Consider the following 20,213-nt stretch of genomic DNA (forward strand, 5'->3'; position numbering starts at 1 on the left):
AGTGGCAGAGCCGGCATTCGAACCCATGATCTCTGACTGCCAAGCCCGTGCTCTTTCCACTGAGCCACGCTCCAAAGCACTGTTCTAAATGCTGGGGGAATAATCATAATAATGGTGGTATTTGTTAAGCGCTTACTATGTGCCGAGCACTGTTCTAAGCACTGGGGTGGATACAGGGTAATCAGGTTGTCCCACATGAGGCTCACAGGTAATCCCCATTTTACAGATGAGGTAACTGAGGCCCAGAGAAGTGAAGTGACTGGCCCACAGTCACACAGTTGACAAGTGGCAGAGCCAGGAGTCGAACCCATGACCTCTAACTCCGAAGCCCAGGCTCTGTCCACTGAGCCACGCTGCTTCCCTGTATCTCCCCCAGCGCTTAGAACAGTGCTCGGCACGTAGTAAGCGCTTAACAAATAGCAACATCATTAACAGCTTGGGCTCCAAACGTCAGCACCGGGCAGCCGTTTCTGGGAGGAATTTAACGTTCAGCCGCCCGCGCGCACGCGCAGAAGCGGCCCCGCCGCGGCCCCAAACGGTTGGGAGCCGTTGGCGCGGGCGGCACTGCGCATGCGCAGAGGGGAAGGCGGGAGGGCCGAGCCGCCGCTGGCTGATGGAGCTTTCGAGCGCCAGGCCCCGTTGCCAAGGCAACGCCCCAGCGGCTCCCCAGCTGCACCTCTGCAGGGAGGCCAGCGCACCGCCCCGGTCGGTCCCTGTGCTCATTCCAAAGCCAACAGCTCATTTCAGGAATTCCTCCCGAGGCCCTCGCACGTGGTGGCTCGGAGCTAAAGAGGAGTCGCCACGCTTAGAAACCCCCGGCTGGGCTCCCAGGTACGTCCACGGAGGGAGGAGGCCGGGGACTGCTGGATACCTCGTATCCACAGTAATAATCTTGGTATTTGTTAAGCGCTTAGTATGTGCAGAGCACTGTTCCAAGCGCTGGGGTAAACACAGGGGAATCAGGTTGTCCCACGTGGGGCTCACAGTCTTAATCCCCATTTTACAGATGAGGGAACTGAGGCACAGAGAAGTTAAGTGACTTGCCCACAGTCACACAGCTGACAAGTGGCAGAGCTGGGATTCGAACTCATGAGCCCTGACTCCAAAGCCCGTGCTCTTTCCACTGCGCCACGCTGCTTCTCTATAATAATGTTGGTATTTGTTAAGCGCTTACTATGTGCAGAGCACTGTTCTAAGCGCTGGGGGAGATACAGGGGAATCAGGTTGTCCCATGTGAGGCTCACAGTTAATCCCCATTTTACAGATGAGGGAACTGAGGCACAGAGAAATGAAGTGACTTGCCCATAGTCACACAGCTGACAAGTGGCAGAGCCGGGAGTCGAACTCATGATCTCTGACTCCGAAGCCCAGGCTCTTTCCACTGAGCCACGTTCATGCAATCATATTTATTGAGCGCTTACTCTGTGCACTGTACTGAGCGCTTGGAATGTACACTTCGGCAACAGATAGAGACAATCCCTGCCCAGCAACGGGCTCACAGTCCAAGGGAACAAGTGATTTGTCCGGCAGTTTATAGCTGTTGGGGAACCATTTTCATTCATTCAATAATATTTATTGAGCACTTACTATGTGCAGAGCACTGTACTAAGCGCTTGGAATGTATAGTTCGTCAACAGGTAGAGACAATCCCTGCCAATTGATGGGCTTACAGTCTGATCGGGGGAGACAGACAGAAACATGTATTGATGTCTATCTTCTCCCCCACCCCCATCCAGACAGTGAACCTGTTGTGGGCAGGGACTGTCTCTGTTGCTGCATTGTACTTTCCCAAGCGCTTAGTACAGTGCTCTGCATGCAGTAAGTGCTAAAGAAATACGATTGAATGAATGAACCTGGAGAAGAGGCCCTGCTGCGGGCTGCCAGAGCCTGATCTAATCCGTTTGGTGAAGGGCCATCTAATGTCATTGTAATAAGAAGAAGAAGAATGGTGGTATTTGTTAAGTGCTTACTATGTGCAAAGCACTGTTCTAAGCGCTGAGGGGATACAAGTTGAACAGGTTGTCCCACGTAGGGCTCACAGTTTTTAATCCCCATTTTACAGATTAGGTAACTGAGGCACAGAGAAGTTAAGTGACTTGCCCAAAGTCACAGCCCTGGCAAGCAGCAGAGCTGGGATTCAAACCCATGACCTTTGACTCCCAAGTCCAGGGTCTAAACACTGAGCCACGCTGCTTCTCCAAAACTAGAGTCTGGAATTGGGGGAGAGGAAATTTCATGGCCTTGCGATTGGGTTAGTTTTTCCATTCTGTTGTTTACCCTGTGTGGGAAAGATAAAATAGGCTGTAACTTCAGGAGCCCCATGTGGGCCAGGGACTGTGTCTGACTTAATAATAATGTTGATATTTATTAAGCGCTTAATAATAATAATTATAGTATTTAAGTGCTTACTATGTGCTGAGCACTCTTCTAGGTGCTGGGGTAGCTACAGGGTAATCAAATTGTCCCACGTGGGGCTCACATTTCTAAATCTCCATTTTTACAGATGAGTTCACTGAAGCCCAGAGAAGTGAAGTGACTTGCCCAAGGTCACCCAGCAGACAAGTGGTGGAGCCGGGATTAGAACCCACGACCTCTGACTCCTCAGCCCGGGCTCTTTCCACTGAGCCACACTGCTTCTCTATGTGACAAGCACTGTTCTAAGCTCTGGATAGATACAAGGGCATCAGGTTGTCCCTTGTGGGGCTCACAGTCTTAATCCACATTTTACAGATGAGGTAACTGAGGCCCAGAGAAGTGAAGTGATTTGCCCAAAGTCACACAGCTGACCACTGCCGGAGCGGGGATTAGAACCCGCGACCTCTGACTCCCAAGCCCGGGCTCTTTCCACTAAGCCACGCTGCTTCTTGGATCTTCCCCAGTGTTTTGTGCAGCGCTTGACACATTAAACAAGCGCTGAACAAACTAAACAAACACACTAAGCGCTAAACAAACACCAGAGAAGCAGCGTGGCCTAATGAGTGGATAGAACCTGGGAGTCAGAAGGACCTGGGTTCTAATCCGAGTCTGCCTCTTGTCTGTCCTGTGACTTTGGGCAAATCACAGAATTTCTCTGTGCCTCAGTTCTCTCATCGGTAAAATGGGGATTAAGACCGTGAGCCCCTTGTGGAACATGGACTGCATCCAACCTAATTGACTTTTATCTATCCCAGCGCTTAGTACAGTACCTGGTCCATAGTAAGTACTTAACAAATACCACAAAAAACCCACAATAATGATGATTACAGGAGTTGCTCCAAGATGCAAATTGAAAATTGAAGTACCCTTCAGGACTATTGAAGTCTTATTCATCATGATCCTATTGTTTCATTATATTTGACAGATTTTACTCATAACCAAAAACTGGGCGTATCGCTTAATGTTATGGTTAGTTCCAATTTTAAGAGGGCAGCTCACTTTTGAATACTCTCAAAGAACAGAACGGTCCAACAGTAGTGCCTGTTGAGCATCTACTATGTGTAAAGCACTATACTAAGATACTGGGAGAGATCAGTAAATACTTAGCAGACCTGATCCCTGTATGTTTTGAACTAAATTGGCCTTTTGTGCCATATTTTAAAATCTAAAAGACCTAACATAAAAATTTATGTTGTGTGTCACAAATTTTTTTAAATTCAAAATAATGAAAGAAGGTCTAATTGAAATATTTTGAAAATGTCATTAATGGTAACACTATTGCATTGGTTCACTAAGAGCAAAAGTGTGTTAAATGCTACCGTTAGGTAAGGGCTTCTGCCCAATCAGATATTCATAACTATGGTTGCATATTAAAATTATTCCCTTTGATTAATCTTACTTTGCTAAAGATGAGGAGGTTTTTTTGACACTGTCAATTAATTATAACCTATAATATGCCAGGATAGAAACATAAATGCCCAGATAATTGATATATGGGGAAAAATGGGGACCCTCTGGGAATAAAGGATTCATCTATTTTGAAAGGTATTACCTCTTTCTAAGCACCCTTTAGAGCACTGGAAGAGGTAATCAATTAATCAATCTTCTATGGTGTATAAGTTTGAAATAATGACAGGATATCAATTACAGGTGTTCTGCAAACAGTGGGAGATAAGGGAATGAGATCAGGGGTGAAGAGAAAGAGTTGAGCATGTGTCCTCCTAAACAATTTATCATTTCACCCCCATGGAATTATTTGAGAAGCAGCATGGTGTGGTAGATAGAGCACAAGTCATGGGTTCTAATCCTACCATCACCACTTGCCTGCTTTGTGACTTTGGACAAGTCAGTTTACTTCTCGGTGCCTCAGTTACCTCATCTGTAAAATGGGGATTAAGACTGTGAGCCCTAAGTGGGACAGGGACTGTGTCCACCCCGATTTGCTTGTATCCACCTCAGTGCCTAGTACGGTGCCTGGCACATAGTAAGGGGTTAACATACCACCATCATTTTTATTATTACTGTTGGGTTCTACGTAGCCTGGCAGTGGGGCAAAGGGAGCAGCCCAAACAGTCTCCTCTCTAAGTCCTTGGGGCAGTGGACATCACTTGGTAAGCCTGGAAGTCATCCAGTTTACTGTCATGCATGCAGTCCTGCAGGCCAATATCTCAATCTGCACAGGTGGGAACACACAACTTTCAGCTGTTACCACAAAAAGTCCTTTCATTTGACTGAAAACATGGTTTATTTTCCTTCATGCCACTACGAAATTTGTGGTTTTGAATTTTAAAAAAACAACAAACATCGATTTCTCCCTTTGTAGGCCTCTAAGGCCAGGAAAATGTCCTTGAATATATACACCCAGAGGTGCATTCTGGGACCCTGAAGTGATGCTCTCAGCATGAATATTTCCATAAATAGTAGTTGTGCCAACAATATGGTGTTTTCTGCAATTTCCATTTGAGTTTGTGCCCTTTCCTTCAGTGAGTGTGACTATCTTTCTCTCCATTTCCCTTCATCTTCTTTCTGTGTCTCTCCCTCTGTCCCTTTCTGTCTCTTCTCTTTACCACTCTCTAATAGATTTCCCTTTCCCTGTATCTCTATCCCTGCCTTTTGTGAAGTGCCCCCCCTCTCGCCCCCCCCCAAAGGGCCTGCCTTCTGAATACCTTGCCCTCCAGAACCACTTGCATTGAAAACATTGGAAGGAGAAAAAAGTAAGAATTGTTCTTGGAAAGCTCAACACAATATGCATTTTAAAGGCAACCGTAATTCACCAATACTTCAGTATATGGCCATTCTGAGTCAGACGTATTTTTCCTCATAGGACTGAGTGGATCCTCAATATCTACGCATTTTGGTTGATGAGTGGGTTTCCGACAGCACAAATGGAATGTGAATCCCAAACTGTATGTGTTTCTTTTGTTACATAGGAGAGGGCACATTGTAGCCATTCCTCTCTTCCTTTAATCCAGAAAGCATTTGCTAGAGAAGCAGAAGGGGCTAGCAACACCATTCTTATGACCTGAATAAGTGACTCCACGAAACGATCCTGTTCTCTCCTTGCACCTCATTGTTCTCTCATTCATTCAGTTGTATTTATTGAGTGCTTACTGTGTGCAGAGCACTGCAGGCTCAGGCTCATCTCTTGTCCCTTACTTCTCCAGATTCAGGCAAAGTCTGAGCTTGAGGTTGCAGCAGATGAAGTTTTTTTTTTAATGGCATTTGTGAAGGACTTCTTATGTTCCAGGCACTGTACTAAGCATTGGGGTAAAATACAACTTATTCAGGTTAGATATAGCCCATGTCTCACATGGGACTCACAGTCTTAATCCCCATTGTATAGATGAAGCACAGAGAAGTTAAGTAACTCACCCAAGGTCATACAACAGACAAGTGGTAGAGCCGGGATTAGAACCCAGGTCCTTCTGACTCTCAGGCCCATGCTCTATCCACTAGATCATGCTGCTTCCTCTGGATCCTGGCATGATTGCCAGCAAAGAACATGGGCCAAGGGCCTAATCCTGGCTCCACCTAGGGCATGTCACTTCACCTTCCGGTACCTCAGTTTCCTCATCAGTTAAATGGGGATTCCATATCTCTTCTTCCTCCCCCATAGACTGTGAGCGCTATTTGGAACAGGGTCTGTGCCCAACCTGATTATCTTGTGTCTACCCCAGTTCTTGGTACAGAGTAAACATTTAGTAAATACCACTATTATTAATACAGCTCCCTTTCCCTCTGTCATAGGCTCTGCCCTGGCCATCTTTAATGGCAGGATAACAGAAATGTTAGGCTGTACATGTTATTACATGGCACTAACCACATTATGACTTATGAGTTAAGTACTTTCTATTAAAAGGCTCAAAAACTTTAGGTTGAAGTAGTGAAATTTCTGAGGGATTTTATCCCCAGGCGTATCTCCTCCTGACTGGCTTGGAAGTTCATCAAGCTGATACCTGAGCCCAGAGATTCAGATGGTTCTGTGCCGTGTCCAAACCGACTTGCTTGTATCCTCCCCAGTACTTAGTACAGTGCCTGGCACACAGTAAGTGCTTAAAAATATCAGAATTATTATTATTATTATTTGCCCTCACTGCTTCTTCTCAGCCTGCTCAATCAATCGTATTAAGCGCTTACTGTGTATAAAGCACTGTACTAAGCGCTTGGGAGAGAACAATATAACAACATTAGACACATTCCCTGCCCATAGTGAATTTACAGTCTAGAGGACTCTGGGTCTTCCACGGCTGCAGAGGGTTGGAGTGACAGAGGTGAGGGGTGGAAAAGCCCCAAAATGCTATTTATGATCTAGTGCAAGTGGAGAGTTCGGAGTTCTAGAATGGGCTCTGGTGCCAAATTATGTGGCTTCAAAAACGTTGATCCCACCTGCATGATACAATACTCATTGGCATTAGATACTTAACATCAGTTTTCCTAATGCAGCTTGGAGCCAAGACTATGCCTGCCCTATACAAACCCAACCAATGAAGGACATCTTCATGGTAATAGTAGTAGTGGAATTCATTGAGCATTTACTCTAAGCGCCGAGCACTGTACAATGCACTGGGAAAGAATATAGGGGGGAATTAGACATGGGTCTGGCTTCTTATTTCCAGGACGGAGTGACTAGCTTATCTCTTTCTTGCCATAATAAGAGACTTGTTACATATTCGGGTAATATGCTCAAACCAGTGTTTTTCAATCACCTTGTCTTTTCATTTTCATTCAGTTTTGTGACTTTGGCAAATGTTTTTATCCCTGTCTTACAGTTGAAAATATTTCAAAAGGTGGTCTGGATTGGAAGAAAAAAAGACAGGGACATTCCAAATAAATTTGATATTAAACATCAGAAAGTAACATATTTAAAAGTAGTAATGTGGATATGGCCTATAAATGAACGTATTTTTTCTAGTTATTCATTACCTTCTGAGTTCCTTGTGGACGAGCACCTTTTTAATTCCCCGTGGAACCTCATATGCTAGACAAAAGACAAAGTCTGTGAAGTTGTTAGTGGTCTGAGAGTTGTTGCTCTCCACCTCAGTGCATCCATTGTTGAGGATACAGGGTTCTTTTAGTCAGGAGTTGACTGTCATCTCCAAGCCCTCCTGTCTAGAGCAGCTTATCAATCAATCAGTGGTATTTACTGAGTATTTAATATGTGCAGAGCACTTTTCTAAGATTTAGATTTGCTGACCTGACAGAATCAGCAAACATATTCCCTGCCCATAATAATCTTACAGTCTAGAGGGGCAGACAGACACACAGCTTAGATTCCCAAAGCACCAATGGGACCTGTGTTCTTATCCTGGTTCCACCACTTGCCTGCTTTGTGAATTTGGGCAGTTAACTTCTGCTTGCTTCAGTTTCCTCATCTGTGAAATAATTATTACATGACTGTTCTCCTTCCCACTTCTCCTTCCCAGATGAGCCCCATCTGGGACAGGGACTGTTTATCTTGTCTCTATCCCAGCACTTGGCATGCAGTACATACTGAACAAATACTAAAGTTATTATAACTTCCTTTCAGTTTTGCTCACCTACCATTCTGTCCCCTTCCTGCAGCCTAGATCTGGGTCCTGATGTGTCATTACTGCTGCATTTATTCCCACCGAACCACCAGAACCTTCCAAAACCAACGCCCAGCACAGTATGAAAGTCTGCTTCTGCAAACACCTGACCGAAACTGGTTTGGTAAAAAATTTGGCTGGCAAATGGGACTTTTAATACCTATTAGAAGCTTGCTTATCTGTACTCTTGAAAAATTAGAAAGCACCAGTTTTTCTTCTCTTCCTTTCTTTCTCTGCCTTTCTTCATAATGCCTGTGACTTCCCTGGCTATGATTCATTAATAACTTTTAGGGATGAGGGAAATTGCATCTATCAAAACCTGCAAATTTTTGTTCCCGTAACAGGTGAGGAAGAGATATTAGGGAAGGAAGAGGAGGATGGGTGTTCAAGGAAAAAGGAGGGAGAATTATCACCACAATTAATACTTCCTTCTCCTCACCCTGGTGTTTCTGTGAATTTGTAAGCAGAAAACATTGAAAATCTGTTTGTCTATCTTGCAGTTGTAGTTTACCTACCCTTTAAAAGCTAGTGTGGACCTGACACTAAATTTGAAATGTACCCAAGAAAACCATTCACTGATTGATTGGGCTGTTTTCACCTCCTTTTGAATGATAGGGGTGTTGAATTAGTAAAATTTGGGAAACTTACTGGTTTTGCGTACTGGTTTGGGTTAATTTTTGCATAGCCAGGAAGGAATCCATGCTACTGAATTTATTCTCTGATTTTAATATAGGCAGTAAAATCTGTATCATTTAAATTCTCCTAATGATTTTACCGTATAAAGTGGTCCATTCTTGGAAAGGAAAAATACTTTAAATATCAAATTCATATGCACAAAAACAGTGAGTTAATTTGCTGGCTTTTCACACCTAAGCAATTAGATACAAATTCCGGTTTTGTCTCAAGAAAAATATATTTGGTGGCCTAATTGTATTACACTAGATGCAGCAGATTCACTTTCTATAATTACTGAGCAAACTGACAAACTTGGAAATTATTGACAGTCTCATCTAAAATAAAGGCCCAGGCATCAAATTTACGTGGAATGTTACACTTCAGTTCAGAGGGGCAGTTTTAGAAAGTTTGTCATGAGGAGGTCTGCATTGGAAGCTTCACCGAAGCTTGTTCACCCAGGGCTCAGTGAGCTTTAATCATTTAAAACTGAAAAGGCAGTGCTGCAACTCAGTGACCTCTAGAAAACTGAGTTGAATTAACAACACCAGTATGTTTAACATAATCTGATTTCTAAGCATTTTTCATATTACCAACCAATCAGAAGCTGCCTGGCTTAGTGGAAAGAGCATGGGCATGAGAGTCAGAGGAGCTGGATTCCAATCTCAGCTCCACCACTTACCTGCTATGTGCTGTGTGACCTCAGGCAAATGACTTAATTTCTCTGTGCCTCAGTTACTTAATCTGTAAAATGGGGACTAAAACTGTGAGCCCAGTGTGGGACAGGGACCGTGTATCTTGTACCTACCCCAGCACTTAATACAGGGCCTGGCACATAGTAAGTACTTTACAAATAACATTTAAAAAAATCTAGCTTTGGATGAAGAGTTACTGAAAGATTCTCTAGAAATGGTTATCTTTCAAGAATTAGACACAAGTAGTTTCACAATTCACTTTTTCTTTTTGTGACCTTTTAAATTATGTACTTTGAACTTCTTTATTCTGTTTTTCAGGAACAAGCAGAAGGTTCTATAGGAATGGCACAAGAGAAGCATTGGGTGGAAAAGTTATTTTCTCCTCATTTTAACACACAGGATTTTTTAAGTCAAACTCATCAGCCCGAATCTTGGTCTGAAAAACTGGCTTTGGACAGAGTAAAGAGAGTGGAAGAAATCTACAATTCAGCAATTAAAAAGTTTCAAGAAGAAAAGAAACTTAAAAGGAAAGAATTCACTGCCCAACTAATTGAACAAGAATGGGTACCAAAGTTAACAGAGGGAGAGATAAACATTTCAAAGAAGGAAGTGGATGGGAATTGTGCCTACCGGAGAGCCACTAATTTAGGTCTTGGAACTGAAGAAAGCATTGAGGAAACAGAGGGGTATTGTATCTGGAATGCAAAGGAATTAGCAGCTCTGCGACAAGAAATGCACAAAAACCGTGCAGAAGGAATTTCTCAAAAAATTCAGCTGTCCTCCTTGAATGCAGAACTGGAAGAACTTAAAGCCAAATGCAGAAAGTTAGAAGTGGACTTTGAAAATGCTGAAAAAGAACTCTTGAATTCCAAAAAAGAAATCTGCTTTAAAACTCTTTATTTACACCAGGTTCAAAAAGACAATTTAAGAAAAGATAGAGAGCTTCAGTCTTTAAAAAGAGATTTATCTGAAGAGGCAGGGAATGTAAAAAACTTAACTAAAGATCTCCTGCAAGCAAGAGAAGTTATTCAGAAATTAGAACTAGAAAACAAAGATTTAAAAGAAGCTGTTAAAAAATTAAAGCAACAATCTGAGCTAGGTGATGTTGCAGGCAGAGAAAAGATTAAGTTGGACTATGATTTAAAGATGATGAAAATAGAGAGAAAACTAGAATCTATCAAAAGTGAACTGGAAACTGAGAAATCTTTGCATGCTAAGAATAACAAGGCTCTAGAGCTATTTAGAAAACACTTTTCTTCTCTACCCGTGATGAGTCCCCTTGATAATTTTAAAGTAGATTTTCTATAAAATATTTTGAATTTTTTTAAATCAGTGAAATTGGGGTATCAGGGTTAGGCTTGTATGATATATTTAAAAATCTAAATTTGTTCAGTATGTCATATGTAAGTGAGTGTTCCCTAATTTAAATTCAGTGCAAAGATGTCTTTTTTTTCAAATATTTGCTCTGGACTCTTATTTAATGCAGTACAAATTGAAAAATATGTCTATAAATCCATTTGAATCATCACTACCATCATTAATGCAGTTTTTAATGCAAAAACTATTATGGTCCTTTGCTAGACACCACAAATATTTACTGATATTTGTTAATAGTCATTCTTTCTGCAGTCTGCCTCCTGTTACAAATAAGATCTTTACCCGTGAATAGCAGACTTGTAAAAAGGAATATCTGAGTTAATTAGCTTAAAACGAAATTCTTGGGTCATCTTCAATCAGAAAGGTTTACTTCAGGGATGGACAGCGATTTGGGTTCAGGGGACACTAATGTTGGTGACTGCCTGCTGACAGTGAAGATTGGGGTGGGAGGGATGGAAAGAGAAAGTTTTAAGGCATGAAGGTACAATCACTTCCCCCGGCTCCAAGTTGCTAGCTCACACTGCTGCTCTTGGGGTTTCAGCATGGTATGCGGGGGAGAAGGAGAAGGGAGCAGGGAATCTTGCTAACCTCATCTATTGTTTGTTTGGATGTTGGCTCGGATTCAGGCCAGATTCAGCCCTCGGGCCAGGTTTACATGCAATTGAATCTTTAAATCAAGCCTAAATTTCCCCCTTTTTTGATTATGGTATTTGTTAAGTGCATACTGTGTGCTGGGCACCGTTCTAAGCACCGGGGTAGATACAAGCTCATCAAGTTGGATACATTCCATTTCCCACATGGGGTGCAGTCATAAGCCTCATTTTCCAGATGATGTAACCGAGGCATGGAGAGGTAAGTGACTTTTCCAAGGTCACAGAGCAGATAAGTGGCGGAGCAAGAATTAGAACCCAGATCCCTCCGACTCCCGGGCCCGTGATCTATCCATTAGGCCACTCTGCTTGGTTGCGTTTTTATTGCTGCACCAAAATTCGAGTATAAAATATTTCTCTCTTCTTCATGTTTATGATGCTTCATCTTAGGTTTGTCTGTTTGACGTGCCGTTTGTTTCCGCATCAGAAAATTGAGGAGAGATTCAGTATTTGTCGTCATTACTAGAGTTTTATCTATCAACTGCACTTCCTCCTATCAACCAGCAGGGGGTAGGTTCACCTAGCTCTTTCAACGTCTCTATCTGTTGCCGATTTGTCCATTCCAAGCGCTTAGTCCAGTGCTCTGCACATAGTAAGCGCTCAATAAATACTATTGAATGAATGAATGAATGAACGCTCTTCTGCAAGACGATTGAACTTTCATCTGACTCAAGATTGGAGTTTAAAAATTGAACATTATGTGGCTTAGACCCATTCACTGACTCGTCTACCTCCTTTGGCTTCTCAGGTGTGTTCTATCTTAAATCAGCCTGGCTCAGTGGAAAGAGCCCGGGCTTGGGAGTCAGAGGGCATGGGTTCGAATCCCGCCTCTGCCACTTGTCAGCTGTGTGACTGTGGGCAAGTCATTTAACTTCTCGCTGCCTCAGGGACCTCATCTGTAAAAGGGGGATGAAGACTGTGAGCCTCTCCTGGGACAACCTGATTACCCTGTAAATCTACCCCAGCACTTAGAACAGTGCTCTGCATATAGTAAGCGCTTAACAAGTACCAGCATTATTATTAGAGAAGCAGCGTGGCTCAGTGGAAAGAGTGCAGGCTTGGGAGTCAGAGGTCACGGGTTCTAATCCTGGCTCCGCCCCTTGCCAGCTGTGTGACTTTGGGCAAATCACTTAACCTCTCTGTGCCTCAGTTCCCTCATCTGTAAAATGGGGATTAAAACTGTGAGCCCCACGTGGGACAACCTGATCACCTTCTATCCCCCAGCACTTAGAACAGTGCTTTGTACATAGTAAGCACTTAACAAATACCACAATTTATTTTATTTTAAATAAAGTTTTGCCAGAAGCCCCGCTAGCTGAGGCAAATCACAATCTTGTTAAGCATTTACTATGTGCCAGGCATTGTACTAAGCGCTGGGGTGGATTCAAGCAAATTGGGTCCCATGTGGGGCTCACGGTCTCAATCTCCATCTTATAAATGAGGGAACTGAGGCCCAGAGAAGTGAAGTGACTTCCCCAGGGCCACAAAGCAGACAAGTGACGGAGCTGGGATTAGAACCCATGACCTTCTGATTCCTAGGCCTGTGCTCTATCCACTATGCCATGCTGTTTTGGACTATTTGTATCTTAGTCCCAAGAAGAAGGGTGGACAAGTATATAATATTATTATTATTATTATGCTTGCACTGTTCTAAGCGCTGGGGTAGATACAAGGTAATCAGGTTGTCTTTCATGGGGCTCACACTTTTAATCCCCATTTTGCAGATGAGGTAACTGAGGCACAGAGAAGTTAAGTGGCTTGCCCAAGGTCACACAGTGGACAAGTGGTGGAGCTGGGATTAGAACCCATGTCCTCTGACTCCCACACCCGGGCTCTTTCCACTAAGCCACACTGCTTCCCCAATAACTGTAATTATTTTCTATACTAGACTGAGAGGTTTTATGATCATTTTTCATAGTTTTATGTTTGACCTTGAACTCTTACCTCATATAACATTCTTTTAAGAACATTCAGGTGATAATAATAATGATAATATATGGCAAGCCCTGAACTAAGTTCTCTAAGCTAATCGGTCTCTGTCCCACACAGGATTCACATCTAAGGGGAGGAGAAAGGTATTTAATCCCCCCTTTTACAGAGAAGGAAACTGAGGCGCAGATCATTTAAAACTGAGTCCTCTCAATGCCATACCAGCACTCTTCCACTACACCATGCTGCTTCCCCTGCCTTTGAATTCACCTTCCTCAGGTATAAAATCTGTAGCATCTCTAGGTCAGGTTGATAGCAAAAGATTCCCTTGAAAAACAGTTTGTTTTATGGTACTTGTTAAGTGCTTACTATATGTCAAAAACAGTTCTAAGCATTGGGGTAGGTACAGGTCAATTAGGTCAGATACAGTCCCTGTCACACATGGGGTTCACAGTCCGAAGTAGGAGGGATAACAGGTATTGAATCCCCATTTTACAGTTGAGGAAACTGAGGCACAGAGAAGTTGTGACTTGTCCAAGGTCATACCCCAAACAGTTGGCGGAGCAATCAGCAGTGCCAGGATTAGAACCAGGTATTCTGACTCCCAGGCTTGTGCTCTTTCCATTAGATCATGCTACTTCTCCAAAAACTACAAAAAAGTAGTTTTGTAGCTCTTAGCCCAGACATTTTTTAACTGTTGAGTGTGGGAGACCTTGAAGCTCTTTAAGATGGTAAGGTGGAGTCCTAGGGTCATATGATGGCGAAGATATTTGTCTATTGCACCAATAGGAAGAAACTAGTACAGTGCTCTGCACACAGTAAGTGCTCAATAAATACGATTGAATGAATGAAACCCTAGCCCAAGACTAAGGAAAGAAAAGGGGAGCAAGCTGGGCAGTTATTCCCCATTTTCATTTGGCAAAGGTAGCCCTGCAGCTGGAGCTCCTATTCTGCAGCTGCTGCAAAATGCTGCTGCTGATGGGGTTGCTAGTAGATACCAATGGGTAGGGCTGGAAAGGCCAGGGGGTGATCCCTAATAATAATAATGATGGCATTTGTTAAGTGCTTATTATGCGCCAAGCACTGTTCTAAGCACTGGATCTTTTCCACACTCAGTACCAAGGTCATCTCTGCTCTGGTTAGTAGCTGGGAGGAATCATTTGCTGAGCTGATCACTGAGCGTTTTCCCAGCAACTTTGCCTACTTTTAACCCACAATCCACCCCTGACTCCTGATTTCTCATGTGATCTTTTCACTCCACTAAATTCCCCATAGTCACTGGCTATGCCTTTATGGCTGATGGGGTATTTTCATGAGTTTTTATAAAGTTTGTTCAGCCTTACTTATTTTAACCCATCTCAGGTGACTTTAGGATCCTGTGTTCATCCACCGTCTTGAACTGCCAGAAAAATGAAACTTAGTCAAGGGTAGCTTGGAGACACTTCTCTGAGAAATTCTCTTTTTTATGTCCTTGGACTCTGCCACACCACCTCTTCCTTAAGAAACACACTGGGGGGAGAGTCTGGAATTAGCTGGAATTAATGTTAAGTAAATTGAATTTTTACAGTTAATTGAAAGCTAACTTTTTGATTTTTTTCTCCCTATATGTAGAGAAAAACAAACACAATGTGTAGAATATGAGCAGCAGCCTCAAGGTAATTCTTTGCGATATTCTTTGCTATTCTTTGCGATAAATCATTAGCACAGCATCAGTGTTTTAAGTGTTTAGTTACTTAATAGGCATTTTGGTGTAGTAGAAACAGCAGGGTACCCAGGTTTGAATTCCACCTCTGCCACTTGCCTGCTGTGTGACCTTGGGCAAGCCATTTAACCCCTCTGGGCCTCATTTTCCTCATCTGTAAAATGGAGAGGAGATAGATTGTGAGCCATGTGGGACAGGGAGATTGTGTCACCTGATTATCTTGTAATAACCAAGCACTTAACACATAGAAAGCAATTAATAAAGATATAAAGGATATAAAATATCCTTTATTTTAATTTTAAGACAAAATGTTTTCTTAAAAACTTGTTTATGCTGGAATTTACAGAATTCTATTACATAGATATAAAGAAATATAACTATAGCTATCTTGGTGTTCTATCCCCTCTAAAAGATTACTTTCTCTGTCCATAAAGGAAGAAGATATGAGACTAGAGGCTAGACTGCAGTCCCTATTTTGAGCTAATTTAAACTTTCTTAGGCATAATGCCTTCACATTTTTAAGGGAAGAATATATCTAAACATATTTGCTCTATAATAGTGAATTTTTTCCCTGTAAAATAAGGGTAATGTTAAGTTAAATATTTTCCCATGTGGATATGTATAGTAAGGCATAGTTACAAAATTAATTCTCAAAAATAAAACAAGTCTTTTTTTTGGTGCTAATGTATTTGCTGTGATTATGGAAATTGCACAGCTGTCACCTGAATACAGAAGACACAAATATATTTTTCTTACACTGACTTTGTAGAATTTTGTTTTTCTTTTGCCTCGTCTCTCTTGCTTGACTTTTCTGAGTCTGCTCCTTTAATAGAAGTGCGGAGACACTCAAACTAATGATGGCTTATTGGTTGAATTCCACTGAATGTTATATCCATTCATGGGAAGAGACTACATAGTTGATTTGCAGTTGCCATTCTTCATTCACTTTAATTGTGCACATTTTTAGGGAAGAAAACTGTTACAGAAAAGAAGGAAAAGTAATCAAGCTAATTCAACTCTATTTATAATGTATCTGCGGCCTTTGAATTTAAAGATGAAACCGCACTGAACAACTGGTCAGCTGGTAGGACACTATGGATTACACGCCGCCACACGATGAAGGAATTTCGTGTGTCAGATACCTCATCCTGTCTACTTGTAATCCCCCAAGCGCTTAGCACACAATAAGTATACAATAAAATACTGATTGACTGATTGGGATTATCAATTGCCAGTCGTAGATTTCCTGGGTCCTGGCCATTGTGGCTACCAAGTCCCCCCTCCCATGGGGCATCTGATTGGGTAAGAAACATTGCTAGATTTTCTATCCAGTCATTACGTGCCATGGGAACCCCAGTCCCCTAATAGGGAAGGTCACATGGGTAAGAAAAGTATCGCTGGGGGATCCCCTCCTGGCTGTTTGCACATCTGTACGGTCATGCAATTTCCATTCTATTTCTGCATCTTCTGCAGCAGCTATCATTGTAGCACTTACTGCTAGAGCCCCAAAGCACTTCATCTAAAAGGAATATAGCCTCATATTTTAAAGGCATATTTATCTATTTTTGTGGTGTTTAAAAGCTATAAGAATGTTAGTGTCACTGAGTTAAAGTTAAATTTTGAACAAGGCAGTGTGGTAAGAATATTCAGTTAAAGTATGAGCGTTTAAAAATAACATTAGCATAGAATAAGCTCCACATTGTCTTCCTGGAAATATTTTGTATTTATTTATTTTGGTAATCTCAAAATTCACCATGGAAATTCAATGTGGGACCACTTTCATTTTTGCAGTTATTCCAGTTAGAAGAAAATAATTTCTTGTTTCTGGCTAAAATCAAGTTTTTCTGTCAAGGGAAACGTAGCTTTTGGCAAAAAGTGGTATGGGACCCTTCAGTATCAGGCAGGCCGGCCTCTTGAAATTTCCTAGTTGCTTGGACTTCCTACCTTTTCCTAGTGTGATATAGTTCTCCCAACTAACTCAGAGCTGGAGGGAGAAGGCTAGTGGGAACCAGAAGTTTGTGCTGGTCTGTCAGTGTTATATCTGACTTTGGGTTTGAATAGAGGAAGTTCATTCATAATAGCTAAACTAAAGGCTTTTTTTTTGTTTTTAGTTCTCTTCAACTGTGTATACACAGGCAAAGTGAATTTGAGCATTGAAGCGATTACCCATGTAATTTAGGCCAGTAATAAACACTTTTATTGTCTGTTCTCCACTCGGTGGATGTTCAGTACTAAGGGTTGATTGTTTTTCATTTTCCACAGTGTTTTTGGATGTAGCTGTTGAGGTAACAGAGAGTGGTGCAAAAGAGATGGGAGGTTGAACTCATGAAAGGAGGGAGCCCCTACCTAATTGTTTTCTTCACGAGCTCTCCTGCCTCCCTGTTGCTTCCTTCTTGCCTTTCTGACCTCTCACAGCTGAAGATGGGCAGGGAGTGGGGAGGCAGGAAAAGAGATGAGCAGAGAGGGAGTGTGCTGATGGCAAGTCAGGATCTGTACCCCATTCCACTATGGGTATACCCTCCTCCACCCTCAAACTATGCTCCCTACCTTGCACTGGCCAGCGCTGTTTCCCAAAAATTTAAGGCTTGAACAACAACAGAGATGAGGACAAGTGGAGAAACAGCATGGCCTAGTGGAAAGCGCTTGGGCTTGGGAGTCAGAAGACCTGGGTTCTAATTCTGGTTCTGCTAATTGCTTGCTGTGTGACCTTGGGCAAATGACTTCCCTTCTCTGTGCCTCAGTTCTCCTGTTCTCCCTCCTCCCCCATGCGGGATAGGAACTGTGTCAATCCTAATTAACTTTTATCTACCCCAGAACTTAGAACAATGTTTGACACAGTAAGCTCTTAATGCCATTAAAAAATGTAGAAATCTGAGAACTGATTTGATAAGTTTAACCGTACATTCCAAGCATTTAGTGCAGTGCTCTGCACATAGTAAGCGCTCAATAAATTCTATTGAATGAATAAGTTTAGGTAGTGTAGATAGTGAATCTCCACCAAACATATCTTTTCTCTCTTCAAGATCAGAGCTTACTTTGGGTCTGAAATGTGTGGAAAGAGTGGGACAGCAGCTACCAAGCTGTGAGGAACCTGTTCAGAGATGAATGTGAGTCCAACATGAATTAATCAATGAATTAATCAATCATATATATTGGGTGCTTACTGTGTGCAGGGTGCTTTACTAAGTGCTTGGGAGAGTAAAACATAACAGTATAATGCTTGGGAGAATACAGCATAACAGCATAACGGACACATTCCCTGCCCACAACAAGCTAGAGGGGGAGACAGACATTAATCACTCAATCGTATTAATGTAAATAAATTATGGTTATAAGTGCTGTGGGGTTAGGGGAGGGGCGAATAAAGGGAGCAAGTTGAGGTGACACAGGAGTGGAAAAAGAGGAAATGAGGGCTTTGTCAGGGAAGGCCTCTTGGAGGAGATGTGCCTTCAATAAGGCTTTAATGACAGGGAGAGTAATTGTCTGTAGGATATGAAAAGGGAGGATGTTCCAGGCCAGAGGCAGGATGTGGGCAAGAGGTCGGTGACGAGTTAGACAAAATCAAGGTACAGTGAGTAGGCTGTCATTAGAAGAGCCAAGTGTGCGGGCTGGGTTGTAGAAGTAGAGCAGCGGCAAGATGAGGAGGAGGGGGCAAGGTGATTTAGTGGTTTCAAGCTGATGGTAACAAGTTTCTGTTTGGTGGATAGGCAACCCCTGGAGGTTTTTGAGGACTGGGGAAACATAAGACTAGACTATAGAGAAATCATCCAGAGAGTACAGTGAAGTATGGACTGGAGTGAGAAGAGACAGGAGGCAGGGAGGTCAACAAGGAGGTTGATACAAGGGCAGGATAGGATAAATGCTTGGATTAATGTGGGAGCAGTTTGGGTGGAGAGGAAAGGACAGATTTTAGCGATATTGTGAAGGTTGAACCAACAGGATTTAGTAATAGTTTAAATATATGGGTTAAATGAGGGAGACAGGAGTCAAGGATAATACTATGGTTACAGGCTTGTCAGACAGGAAGGATCCTGGTGCTGTCTATAGTGATGAGAAAGTCAGCTTTGAAAAAGAAATGTCAGTTGCTTATTTAAAAATGGTCTAAGGATTTTTTTGTTCATTTAAAGATGGGTTGTTGAATTCCATACTCTGTCTTTGGCCCTTCTTTTTGTATTTCACTTCACCTCTAATATGTTTACTATACAGTACTTCTCACTCGAATTCTCGGGCCCTGAGAGACATTCAACCATCTATACTTTTTACTGAGGAGGAATTTGAAATAGTAAGCTGGAAAAACCTTCTGCTCTATTATCATCACAACAGTGGTCTGATTTAGTTCAAGAGAGGTTAAAAACTTTTATTCCATTTCTATTACTGATGTCCCTTGATGCAAATTCCTTGCAAGGATTCTCCCTCTTTCTAGGTATTTCCCTCCCTCTCTTTTCCTTTTTCTCTTTACCAGCTTCTAAATTAGTCTATTTTCATATGAACTCATACTTTTTGGAAGGAAGACAAATTTAGAAAAAAAATTGATATTTGTCATTGTTTCCATTCAAGTGTTTTTCATTGCATTTACATTAAGTATGGATCGAGGTACTGACTGTCATATTATTATAGACAAAATTACCAAAGCTTTCATCCAGTAAATACAATTTATTATAACTAGACTTTTGTTATGGCAGTATCAGGGGTACACATCATTTAGAAAACCAGGTCCCAAGAAACTGTCGGTTCCTTACAGAGCTAATAGAGGAATTAGCCATAAAATTTTGAAAAGTTTAAAAGTCTGCAATTATAACAGGCAACAATAGAAGTCTATATACTTTGCATCTCTCCGTGATATCGTTTCTACAGTACTTATAACTTTCTACTTTATGTTTGAGGTTATTACTTTTGAACCTTGAAAATTCACAAGTGGGAATAAATGAAAATACATTAGCAAGAAGCAGCATGGCCTAGTGGAAAGAGCACAGGACTGGGAATCAGGAGATTTCGGTTCTAATCTCCGCCCTGCCACTTACTTGCTGTGTGACCTTGGGCAAGTCACTTAACTTTTCTGTGCCTATGTTTCCTCATTTTCTGCTCAATGCAAACAGTTATGGATAAGCTTGTTATGGGCGGGGAATATGTTTTCCAAATCTGTTGTATTGTACTGTCCCACACGCTTAGTACAGTGCTCTGTGCAGAGTAAGTGCTCAATACATCA

At 42.1% G+C, this 20,213-nt stretch overlaps 1 protein-coding gene across 4 annotated transcripts; it reads left to right on the plus strand.

The window, feature by feature from the left end:
- Nucleotides 1–595: 595 nt before the first annotated feature.
- Nucleotides 596–10,877, plus strand: CCDC160 (coiled-coil domain containing 160). Of its 4 annotated transcripts, none has more exons than XM_029067301.2 (3): nucleotides 596–831; nucleotides 5,240–5,321; nucleotides 9,668–10,877. In XM_029067301.2, exons 1-3 carry the CDS (start codon nucleotides 614–616, stop codon nucleotides 10,655–10,657), a joined length of 1,290 nt encoding a protein of 429 aa, XP_028923134.2. In that variant the 5' UTR covers nucleotides 596–613; the 3' UTR covers nucleotides 10,658–10,877. The 4 variants fall into 4 exon arrangements, with proteins under 4 accessions (XP_028923134.2, XP_007664348.1, XP_028923138.1 ...); XM_029067305.2 differs by lacking the exon at nucleotides 5,240–5,321 and adding an exon at nucleotides 8,327–8,441 and having other exon boundaries at nucleotides 762–831; XM_007666158.3 differs by lacking the exon at nucleotides 5,240–5,321 and having other exon boundaries at nucleotides 689–831.
- The last annotated feature ends 9,336 nt before the right edge of the window (nucleotides 10,878–20,213 follow it).

This window comes from Ornithorhynchus anatinus, chromosome 6, assembly GCF_004115215.2.
Source record: "Ornithorhynchus anatinus isolate Pmale09 chromosome 6, mOrnAna1.pri.v4, whole genome shotgun sequence".
Taxonomy (NCBI): domain Eukaryota; kingdom Metazoa; phylum Chordata; class Mammalia; order Monotremata; family Ornithorhynchidae; genus Ornithorhynchus; species Ornithorhynchus anatinus.